We start from the raw sequence: 12391 nt of genomic DNA on the forward strand, positions 1-12391 counted from the left end.
AATTAAAACTAGAACTACCATATGATCTAGCAATCCCACTTTTGGGTATATACCCAAAGGAAAATGAAAACAGGATATCAAAAAGGTATCTGCACTGCCATGTTTATTGCAGCAATAGCTAAAATATAGAAACAATCTAAGTGTCCACCAATGGATGAATGGATAAAGAAGATATATACCACATCTATCACATCTTCTTTATATTTGTGTCAAGAATAAAGAATTCTCGCAAAATTAATAATAATAATAATAGCACACATAACCTTATTTTTTAAATGGGCAAAACATTTTAATAAATGTTAACTAAAGAACTTAATGGCCAATAAACACATGAAAAAATATTCAACATTACTAGTCATAAGGAAAGTGTAATTAAAACCATAATGAGATATAACTTTACACACATTCCAGTGGCTCTGAACAAATGTAAATCTTACACATTACTGATGGAAATGTGAAGTGGTCAACCAGCTTGGGAAACAGTTGGCAGTTTTTTACAAAATTAAAAGTACACTTACTATAAAAACCATATGATCATCTCAATAGATGCAGAAAACGCTTTTGACAAAATTCAACACCGAGTTATGATAAAAACTCTCCAGAAAATGGGCATAGAGGGAACCTACCTCAACATAAAAAAGGCCATATATGACAAATCCACAGCAAGCATCATACTCGATGGTGAAAAACTGAAAGCATTTCCACTAAGGTCAGGAACAAGACAAGGATGTCCACTCTTGCCACTCTTATTCAACATAGTTTTGGAAGTCCTAGCCACTGGCAATCAGAGAAGAAAAAGAAGTAAAAGAATACAAATTGGAAAAGAAGTAGCAAACTGTCACTGTTTGTGGATGACATGATACTATACATAGAGAATCCTAAAGATGCCACCAGAAAACTACTAGAAAACAGTATGGAGGTTCCTTAAAAAACTAAAAATAGAACTACCATGTGACCTAGCAATCCCACTACTGAGCATATACCCTGAGAAAACCGTAATTCAAAAAGACATGTACCACAATGTTCATTGCAGCACTGTTTACAATAGCCAGGACATGGAGCCAGTCAAAATGTCCATCGACAGATGAATGGATAAAGAAGATGTGGCACATATATACAATGGCATGTTACTCAGTCATAAGAAGGAGCGAAATTGAGTTATTTGTAGTGAGGTGGATGCACCTAGAGTCTGTCATACAGAGTGAAGCAAGTCAGAAAGACAAAAACAAATATCGTATGCTAACACATATGTATGGAATCAAAAAAAAGTTGGTACTGGTGAACCTAGTTGCAGGGCAGGAATAAAGATGTAGACATAGAGAATGGACTTGAGGACACAGGGTGAGAGGGGGAAGCTGGGGTGAAGTGAGAGTAGCATTGACATATATACACTAGCAAATGTAAAATAGATAGCTAGTGGGAAGCAGCCACATAGCACAGGGAGATCAGCTTGGTGCTTTGTGACCACCTAGAGGGGTGGGATAGGGAGGGTGGGAGGGAAACACAAGAGGGAGGGGATATGGGAACATATGTATATGTATAGCTGATTCACTTTGTTATACAGCAGAAACTAACACAATACTGTGAAGTAATTATACTCCAATAAAGATCTATTAAAAATAAATAAAGTGTTAGCTTTGGATGGGACTCTGGAGGTCATTTGAAGCAATCTCCCAATAAAAGATACACATAAGGGAACTGAATTCCAGAAAAGTTAGATGTTTTATCTAGAGCTACTGCTCTTTGGTGACTGTACTATGAATACAAAAATGTAATTTTCTTCCCACTAAATTATGAGTCTGATAGACTAGGAGCTGACAGATTAGATTACCAGTAGGCACAGACCAATTTGAAATCTTTACTAAGGTAGATTGTGTCTAACTAATAAAACTTTATCTTTATGTTTCAGGACTAAAAACTGCAAATTGTGTTGAGAACATGGGTAAGATATGCTCTAGAGTATTACCTCTGTAATGGGAATTTTATCAGTGTTATTTCTCACAGGAACAGGTCAGAGCCACCCCACTGTACTGTTGTACTGTCAGCCATTGTCTTCTCAAGGCTGAGTTGTGCTACCGTTACTACCTTTTCAGGGGGAGCGTACAGGAGCCCCCGCTAAGCCGATCCCAGCCTTGCCTGTGGCTGTTCTCTCAAGCATTGCATTTGCCTTGGGCATGCAGGGACCATGCCACTCTGACCCTAGCCTGTCATTACAGGATTTTGACTCCTGAATACCCCTACATGACTCCTATGCACAGAGTTAGACTTGTATTCCTTTGTTTTGACACCTTGGGAAGTAATATTTGGGAGACTGACGAAGGATTCCTTCCTTCATCGGGGAAAGACTGGGGGGACAGAACGGTAATGTGGTCTGTTTCCTCTTCCTCAGGGAAAAATGAAGACTATAACAAAAATAGTCTCTCTTAGAGGACCACGGAAAAGACTTGGGAAGGTAAACAGGAATTCTAAGAGTATTCAGGAACATTATCAAATTAGGCTCAACAGATCTGAACCAAAGTTGACAGGAAATGCCCTGGACTGATGCATGCTTTGGGTGGATCCTTTTGAAGATTTATTTAAATAGTTTGAAAATAAGGGTCCATTTCTAGCTGTCTTCCTGGCTAGTTTTTCTTTGAATTCTTCTTAAAGTAATTAAAATGAATCTATACCCATTTATTTGTGAGACCGAAATTTTATATTTCTCATATTGCCATATTTTGCATGTATCTTGACCGAACCTGACATTCACATCTAAGTATAGTACTATGTAATGAAAACATGTTTGTATTTCAGAATATTTTCAACACATCAGTGTCTACAACTCTGGTAAGTATGCTCTACTTTTAAAAATAATGGAGTTTATTAGCTACACGGATGTTTAATAGCTCCTTCCTGTTCAGCCAATTCAATTCTTAGCTGACGAAAAAGAGTACTTTGCACATATGAAGGAGTAACCTGACAGATATGAGGCGGAAAAAAAAGAATCCATTCTGGGGAAATTTACCTCCTTGCAAATGAGAGAGTTGGCTCTCTGGAGATCTGAACAATATGGATCCATTCTGGGGAATAAGGCTGGGCGGACCTGAAGAGCTAGCCACTCTTGACAGGTCTGAGGCCTCTTATGTATAACTCTATTCTCAGTCATTGAGATTAGCCTGTGTGACACCAAACATCCAGATGAAAGTAGAAAAAGTTAGTCATTTGCCTTTTTCAAGTAAGGTGATGTTTGGTATCATTTGACTAAAACGTCTGGGTGATTAGACGCTTTCCCCAGCCCCTAAGTTTCCACTTATGGTGATATGGCCCAAATCACTTCTTTGCATTTAAGTTCCTTGTTATGTATTTGGCCCATGTAGCTACAAAAGTTTTTCTTTATTGAAGGGAGAAAAGTATCTGGCCTTTCCTTAAGTATGCAGTTTACCTGACGTTTGGAAGATATTTCCTGTCCTTGTGTGAAGCATTTCATGCCCCTGAGGACTTGCTTAGTAACACTTCTTATTGGCAGGGCAGTCACAAGTTTTAGTGGTCACTTCACAGGGACTTCAGCTAACTCTTCAAGACAGACATTTTTCTAGCTTGTGGAGATCGCTAGGAGACTTACTGTATATAACAGTTTTTCTTAGTAGGAGGGTCCAGAGGAATGTTCCAACCCAATTAGCCAAGGTGCATTTAGACTGTGGCTGACACTTAAATGTAGGAGCGTTAGTTTACTGGATATATCAAGTGGATCTTTATGGCCATAATTACCTGAAAATAGTTCTGCTCCAACTGTGGTCACTCCCAATTACTTTGTTCTATCATTGAAACTGGTAAGTTTCTTTTTGTAACTTAAGTGAGAAAAACCAGAAACTTGAAGACCCTGGTAAGACATTTTCATAAACTCTAGGGGCTTACATTTGTAAGACAGCTTCCTTAGGGGTGGGAGCAGGTGGGCATGGCATGGTAAGGAAAAGTGGGAAGAAGGCAGAACCCACATTAGCTTACTAGTTTGGTATATAAGAGACGCTTCTGAGTTCCAGATATCCTTCTTTATAAGGACGACCCAGCAGCTCTGTCTGTCTCCGATACGAGTATCTAACAATCCATAGGTCATCCCGGCGGAGCAGTTAGAGACATGACATAAGAAACTAGTTCTAGAGAATTTACTGTTTTCTGCTTTAGGCTAGCTGTTACATGGATAGAGGAAGGTGTAACTAATTATTCCACAAACTCTATAACACAGGGTGTTCATCAGGAGCATAAAAAATGGCATTTTTTCCTAAATTAAAATGATTTTATATATGTATATATATTTCTGTTTCTAGCAATCTGAGTAACAAATGCTATTAGCTATATCCATTTGATTATTTAGTATATTCCAAAGTATGACTCATTCCCAAATTTTTTTGTCTTTCTTAAAAATGATATTCTTCAGGGTGCTGGGACAGAAACACTCTCATAAATTATTGGTGAGATTATAAATTGGAACTTTTCTGGAGGACAATTTCAATAGTATGTATCACTAGCCTTAAAAATGTCCATACCTTTTAACCTAGCTATAACACTTTTAGATATTTGTCCTAAGGAAATAAACATAAAAATTTGTGTACAAAATATGTACAGAAATGTTTATGCAGTGTTATCGTAGCCAAAATTTATAAATAACCTTAGTATCCAACAGTTGGGTATTGTTAAATAAGTTATATCCATATTATGAAACACTAACCAATTTAAAAACCATGTTTTCGAAAAATATCTAAAGATATGAGAAAGTACTTATAATACAGTGACAATAAAAATAAGATAAAAACAAACTCTACTCAATACTCTGTAATGGCCTATATGGGAAAAGAATCTGAGAAAGAGTGGATTATATGTATATATATAACAGATTCACTTTGCTGTACACCTGAAACTAACACATTGTAAATCAACTATACTCCAATAAAAATTTGTTAAAAGATAGGATAAAAACAGCATATGGAGTATAATATCAAATTTATTTTAAAATGTCAAAAGGTACAAACTTCCAGTTATAAGATAAATAAGTACAGAGGATGTAATGTACAACATGACTATAGTTAACAGCTGTATGGTGTATTTGAAAGCTGTTAAGAGAATAGATCCTAAGAGTTCTCATCAGAAGGAAAAAAAACATTTTTTCCTTTTTTTTTTTTTTGGTATCTGTATGAGATGCCGGATGTTAACTAAACTTATTGTGGTAATCTTGTCACAATATATGTAACTCAAGTCATTATGCTGTATACCATAAACTTATACAGTGTTTTATGTCAATTATATCTCAGTAAAACTGAGAAAAGTAGTAAAAAATGTATATGAGCATGTACATATATATATATATAGCAAAGAGACAGGAAATATACCAAAATATTAAGACTGAAGAGCTCTGATATCTGGGATTATGAGTAATTTTTAATAATTTCCTATATTTTTCCAAAGTATCTGTAATTATATTACTTATATAATCAAGAAGTTTCATTTTTAAAAATAAATCATGACAAATGTAGGTCAGAGTCTAAAAAAAATCAACAAGAGATATTTTGCTTAATCGAGGAGAGTGCCTGGATCACTAGCCATAGTTCTCACAGTAGGTTAGGCACCAGTGGGTTAAATCTCTTTCCCTTTTACCCAAAACTCTAAAAGCTTTGAGAGTGGGTCATCTCTCAAAGCTTTTAGAGTTTTCCACTGTAAATAGCTATATAAATATAAGGTTAAATTTTCAAGCTTACTGCGTTTATCACTAAATATTTCCTATTCTCATCTTCAGGAATGAAAAGCCAGGAGTCCGCAGTCTTACCTGGTAAGTGGTCTTTTACTTACTCTCAGAGACTAGCTACAAGGTTAGAAGGAGGCATGAGGACTCCTAGAACTAAGGGCGTTCCTGGACATGGAGAGTTTGAGGAATAAGTTAAGTCAAAACAGAGGGACTCTAGTTATTGAGAGATTATTATGTTCCATGCAGTAATGTATGAAGCAGTTTTATAATGTATCACGTTTAATCACCACTTACTACACACCTACAAGGTATTTCTTGTGCGTAAATAAGGAAATGAAGGTTAGAGGGATCAAACCTGCCCAGTCATAGAGCTAATAACTAAAATGACAATAGAGCCAAACCAGGCAGAGTCTTAGACCCAGTACTGTTTCATTTAAAACCCGATGTGCTAGGACTGACTGCCCTATGAAGATAAGGTTGGCCAGATAATGAAGTTCTTGAAGTCCACCATAAGGAGTTCGGGCTTTGTCCAGTTAGAGAATGAAGAGCAATTGAAAAGTGTTTTTGTTGTTACTGTTTTCTTTTTCCCTTTTGGGGGGCGGGGGTTGAAGATGGGGGAGGTATAGACCAAAGGGAGCATTAACAATGCAAGATAGTTAATTAACACTAACCAGTATTCATTTCTGTCTTCAGGTATGAAGAGCCAAGAAGCCACCCAAATACCTGGTAAGACAGCTTTATTTACTTTCTTGGCCAAAGTAGGAGAAGAGAAGGATCCCCCCGTGTATTAAAGAGAATATTGTCATGAGATTATTATTCATTAATATTTCACTTACAGCTGCCTGCCAGTCATTCTACAAAGATTTAGCTGGGGGAGAGAGTAGAAAAGTACCTTTCCTCCCTAGTGTTCATGCCTTCCTGGAGCAGGAAAGTTAGCTCTGCTGGGGGCATGGCTGAAGGCAAGGCTGCTGGGACCTGGATGCATGCAGTCCAGCCTTAGATTCTATAGCTAAAGGTACTCAAAAGAAACTTCAACTTCATGCAAAAGCTGTTAGCTTTGGCTAATAACATCTCAGCATCTAGGATCGCCAGGTAACTAAGCATAGTACTCTCCTGGCATAGAGGCAGGCTTAATGAGGCGCCATGGCAGAAGGCTCCTCTGAGTTTGGCATGGATTTGCACAGTGAGGGTTCATGTAGCCAGAACTTTCAAGTAAAAAGCCAGAAACTACAGTGCAGTGGGACCTTTGGTGCTTGTATCTCTTGAGTTCATGAGACAAGAAGGAGTTTGGAAATTGTACTCACCGGAACAAACTGCAAGTCACTGAAAATTTCTTTCTCACTTAGGAATGAAAACTTCAGAACCTTTTTCACTACCTGGTAAGCAATGTTAGACATGCTGGAGAGGAAGCTGCCAATTTGGGGAGTATAGATATAATTGTCACCGTTAGATACGCAAGGGAGGCTAAGTACTTTGCAGAGCAAGATCACGTGAGTGAGTGAAGGACCCAGGTCTCTTACCTTATGACCAAGTACCTGTTTCTTAAAACTTGTGGTTCCTCTAGTGTTTTTCCAGTATACTTATCATGACACATTTAACCTACCTTCAAGATATAACCATGAAAGCAGGTATTTTAAAAAGTATGAGGCTGTTGCTGAGGGTGGGGCCTTGAATTTCTGTGGTTAGAGAAACTGAACAGTGTGACTCCTATCAAGTCAAAAGGGCCTCAGAACTCACGCTTACAGGGGAGGAAAAAAATGAAACAGCCCTCAAACTTAATTTTTTTCCTGAGACAAGGAGAAGTTAAAAAAAAAAAGTGGACATTATCTAACATTTTACCAGAGAGTTATGGACAGTAATAACACTTCTCTAGGCCTCAGAATTGTCATCTTTCAAAGGTGGCTAACACATGTCATGTTACCTTATAGGGATATCTGTAAGGACTATAAAAACACAAAATCTCAGGGCGCAAGCCCCTATCTAATGGTTCAATCCTGCTTCCGAGTTCATGTAGTGTTTTGAAAATAATTTGTGTTAGGTTTTGTTATTATGGAATGATCATCTGTTAAGGAAATTAGATTGTTGGCATCTGCTAAATGACATCCATCCGCACAGTACTGAGCTTTGCCTCACATTGCTGCCTTTGGATATTGTGTGCTGTGTACAGAAACAGCCATTCCCAGTTCCTGATCTAAAGCGCTGACAGACCCAGAGAAAGAGGTTCCAGCAATACTTTTTTTTGTTTGTTTTAAGAAGATGTTGGGGGTAGGAGTTTGTTAATTTATTTATTTAGTTTTGCCGTGTTGGGTCTTCGTTTCTGTGTGAGGGCTTTCTCTAGTTGCGGCAAGCGGGGGCCACTCTTCATCGCGGTGCGCGGGCCTCTATCGCGGCCTCTCTTGTTGCGGAGCACAGGCTCCAGATGCGCAGGCTCAGTAGTTGTGGCTCACGGGCCTAGTTGCTCCGCGGGGCATGTGGGATCCTCCCAGACCAGGGCTCGAACCCGTGTCCCCTGCATAAGCAGGCAGATTCTCAACCACTGCACCACCAGGGAAGCCCCCAGCAATACTTTTATATTCACCCAGATTTGAACTGTTGGACTTATTTGGCTGCGACTTTGAAGTGAACCTCTAATGACACTGATGACACACTTTGTGTGTCTACATCTCTTCAGCTCGCTGGACCTGAGTTTGCATAGTACTCTCGCTGGCACCTTACTAGGCACCCCGGTTGCCTGAAAGGCAGCTGCTGAGCAGCATGTAGAGGATGTACACGGTCTGGTCTGTGTGGACAGACAGACCCAACTTCATGAAGTCTCTCCTCTGCCGTTTTCCTCTGGGTAACTTTGTGTAGAGGTAACTTTATTTCACTTTTCTGCACCTCTGCTCCCACATCTGTAAAATGAAGAAAATTTCTGTCTTGCAAGGCTGATTAAAGTCCTAATGAGATAAAAGTACTGGCAAAATGAATGGCGCTTTAAAATAGTAGTAAATGGTAGATGCTTTTATTATTATCTGAAAATCTTTTTCTCATTTAGGAATAATAATGTTACAACCGGGTGAAAAACCTGGTAATAAATTCTTTTCTGGGGGTGGAGGCACCATGGGGTTCTGAGTCCTTTACCATAATTGTTCAGTTAGCTCCATCTTATGGGGGATGGGGAGAGGACACTGGAGCTGTACAGCTTCTGACACCCCAGGCTGCAAGCCAGAGGGGGAAATGTTGAGAACTCCTTTCAGTGTGTGCAGCAGACTACTATTATGGCTCCCTGGGTCAGGCAGAGAAAAAGGCAGTTGACCTGAAACTGGGACAGTTGGCTTCCCGCTGCGCCTGTCTATTCCAGAATGGGACAGGAGGCTTCCCAGGGCGCACAGGCTACCGTGAATCTGCAGTCACAGGAATAGCATCATCAAAGAGGTGTGTGTGAGAACCGTACAGTGTAAGGCCATCTATTCTGTGCTCCTTACTACACTCTCCATGTCCCCCAACAAATAGGCCACTGTTTTGCTGGGACTGTTTTGTATCGTGCCCTCTCCTAGAAAGCTGTGTGTAGTGCAGGCTTTTTAAAAAGTGGTGTCAAAACATTTACACAGGATCTCATATAATCCAATAAAAGAAATATTGTTATCGCCGTTTCAGAGATGGAAACATGGAATATGGGAAGTTAAGGAACCTGTCAAAGGCTAGAATGAGACAGTCAAGACCAAACTTTTCAAGTTTTGTTCATTTTCTGTCACATGACACTTGTCTTCCAGCTAGATGTAGTTATAGAAAATACACCTCTAACCTGGGCTCCTAGAATTGGCATTTGGCTTCAAAGCCGTCAGAATATGGCAATATTGTAATATTTCAATGCTAACACACTTGGAGTTAGAATAGCATAGTAAGTAAGAGCAGAGGGTTTGAAAGCAGGCATTGCTACCACTGATTACCTCTGTGATTTTATGCAAGTTTTGGGGAACTTCTGTATAATATGGATAACTCTACTACCTACTAGGAGTGTAACAAGTAAAGGTAATAATGTACATAAAGCATTTGGTCAATGCGTGACACACAGTAAGCATTCAATAAATGATTAGTGTTATGGTTGTGCTTGGGAATCTGAGTTCAATATGTAGAAAAAAGACTTTCCTGTAAACAAAGTTTAACCTTTCTTTTAATGGAAACACACACACATGGTAAAAAATTTCAAAGCATGCAGATGTGTAAACACTGAACCCTTCCACCAGTCCCACCTATACCTCTAAAACTAATGCCCTGCCCCTCAGTCCCACACGCAGAGATAACCAAGTTAGCTTAATCATTTAATCAGATTTTTCTCTTTGGGATAAATCTGTGTACAATGCAGTTAACTCAAAATCTGTTTATATTTTAGAAGACAAAAGTCAAGATATCGACAGTCCTGGTAAGAAATATCTCATTTCCTTAGTTGTAAATGTCTGTTTCTGCAATACAGAAAAACTGAGAAATTTATTTTCTCTCAATAAAAGGAACAAAATCTCAAGAGTTTAAAGCATCATAACAGAGTATAATGTCATATCCAAATGCTTGTATGTGCAAATTGGGGGGGGGGGGCAACTTGATTTTGCTTCTTAAGCACTCATTTTCAACTGTGTACATAGACTGTACTTTTTCAAGCAATGGTTCTCAACCCTGCAACCCAATTCTCTTTAGAACAAATATTTTATAAAGGTATCCTGAAATAAGATTCATAAATAAGTCCCACTTGCACCATAAAAAAATCAATATAATGTCCTAACTATATAACAAAATTATATACATTTCAATATGTAAATGCCTAGATTATTCTAGAAGACGTCATGAAGTAGATTGTATTTACTTACACAGAGAAATCTGGATTTGAGAGGACTGGAAGCTATTCTATACAAATATAAGAAAATGAAAGTGAAGAAATACCATGGGCACTAGAATAGAAACCAATGTTTATTAAAACTATCCAAAAATATTTTGCATATATGTAAAACTTAGGTTCTGGGTTTGAGCATTATAAATAGGTTTTTAACATATATATGTCTAGCAGTGCATTTGAAATTTATGTGCAAGTGGGTCGATTTTTCATTGTGCAAGACTGTCGAGAGCACTGCAGGTTACTAGCTCTCTACTTCCACCCCAGTGCTGTGACAATCAAAACTATACTCTGACAAATTTCCAAACTGCCTTAGGGGGCAGTACAGCCCCCTTGAGAACCACTGCTCTCTAGTAGCGAACTAATGCATGAGTGCATCTACTTGTCCGTTTTCCCCACCTGTATACATATAACTGCACGTTTACAATTATGGCAAGTAAATTTATGAGTTGAAGGTTTTTATAACATTTACTAGCTATTTCTCTTGGTTTCATTTATGTGAGTGGTGATCCCATTTGGATATTTCCAATCAGTCTTCCCTTGTACAGTCTAAACCAAAACACAGCCAGAAGTGAGATATCTGAGTTAAGGGCAGTGTGAAACAGACCATCCTGAGATGGCTGTACTCCACTGTACCTCTCTCCACTAGTTCAGGTGAAAGGGAAGCAGTTTTCTCCAGAGTAGTGTTTTATGTATAGAGGGAAAAAAATTTTTTTATCAGCTTGCAGGGCTGTTTAAAAAATGCAAGTTTTTACACTGTAAAATATTACACTGTATGTTGGTAGAATATGCATATGAAATATACTATCTTGAAATAGAAAAGACACAGAATTAAACTTTATCTTGCATATACAGAAAATGAAAATTTTAAATTGCCAAGAAATTCTAGAGAACTTGAACAAAAAACTACCTTGTCTACATAGATACTAAAAAGCCTGTGAAATCTTAGATAAAACCTAGATCAGCACACCCTGATGATATATATATTTATTTTAAAGTTGTCCTGGTTAGAATTACTTCATGTAAAACTCAACCTGAATGTTCACATATTCAGGATATATGGTGTAGGTGGATGAAACTTGATACTAAAAATGACATGTGTCAATGACTATGTGTTCTCATTAACAGCTCCAGTTCCAGGTCCCAAAACCCATACCTCTGCATCTTCTGGCAAAATGCTCCTTCCGCCGTTTGGGACATTCATCATTTTAATCAGTGTTTCTGCTATAAATCTCTGTCGCTCTGTAGTCTGATACATTCTTTTTAATTTGGCGGGGGCGGGGCGCTGATTGATTTATTAGACTCGAGTGCTTTAGTACAGAAAGGTACAGAGATGTTTGTGCTTCAATACTTTCAAACACTGAGATTCTGATAATTTCAAGGTGAACAAGTTTCAAGACAGACTAGCTTTTTGATACATTCTTTATTACTTGAAATATGCTACAGGCATCCCACACAAATCATCAAAAGGAATGATGTATTTTTCACTTGTTGGCCAGTCATTTGATAAAATGAGAATTACATATTTGTTAATGTAGTTAGCAAATTCAGCTAGCTAACCCAGATGTCACAGAATTCATTTTTCACTTATTTCTATATTAATCTTACGATTGCAAAAAATTGTATACTTTTGATTTAATTCAATAAGACTTTAAAATAATTAGCTATAATTTCAGTAGAATTGCTAGATATTAAAATGTCAGTAATGCTAGTGGTTAACATGAATTTAATTCCTAATTAGAATTTAAAGGTGTTCTACTTATCTTTAAAGGATCAAACTTTGACTTCAGTGTATTCTTTGTCTCTTCATT

General features: G+C 37.9%; 1 protein-coding gene across 2 annotated transcripts in view; it reads left to right on the forward strand.

The window, feature by feature from the left end:
• ART3 (ADP-ribosyltransferase 3 (inactive)) overlaps positions 1 to 12391 on the forward strand; it is a 105869-nt gene extending 93478 nt beyond the window's left edge. Inside the window, exons 4-10 of one of the 2 annotated variants that reach the window (XM_028491930.2) lie at positions 1910 to 1942; positions 2794 to 2826; positions 5768 to 5800; positions 6410 to 6442; positions 7063 to 7095; positions 10089 to 10118; positions 11709 to 12391. In XM_028491930.2, the coding sequence (XP_028347731.1) occupies positions 1910 to 1942; positions 2794 to 2826; positions 5768 to 5800; positions 6410 to 6442; positions 7063 to 7095; positions 10089 to 10118; positions 11709 to 11833 (320 nt within the window). In that variant the 3' untranslated portion in view covers positions 11834 to 12391. Of the gene's footprint in view, positions 1 to 1909; positions 1943 to 2793; positions 2827 to 5767; positions 5801 to 6409; positions 6443 to 7062; positions 7096 to 8298; positions 8579 to 10088; positions 10119 to 11708 lie in introns of those variants that run through there. The other variant, XM_028491931.1, reaches the window with a different exon arrangement.

Source organism: Physeter macrocephalus, chromosome 7, assembly GCF_002837175.3.
Source record: "Physeter macrocephalus isolate SW-GA chromosome 7, ASM283717v5, whole genome shotgun sequence".
Taxonomy (NCBI): domain Eukaryota; kingdom Metazoa; phylum Chordata; class Mammalia; order Artiodactyla; family Physeteridae; genus Physeter; species Physeter macrocephalus.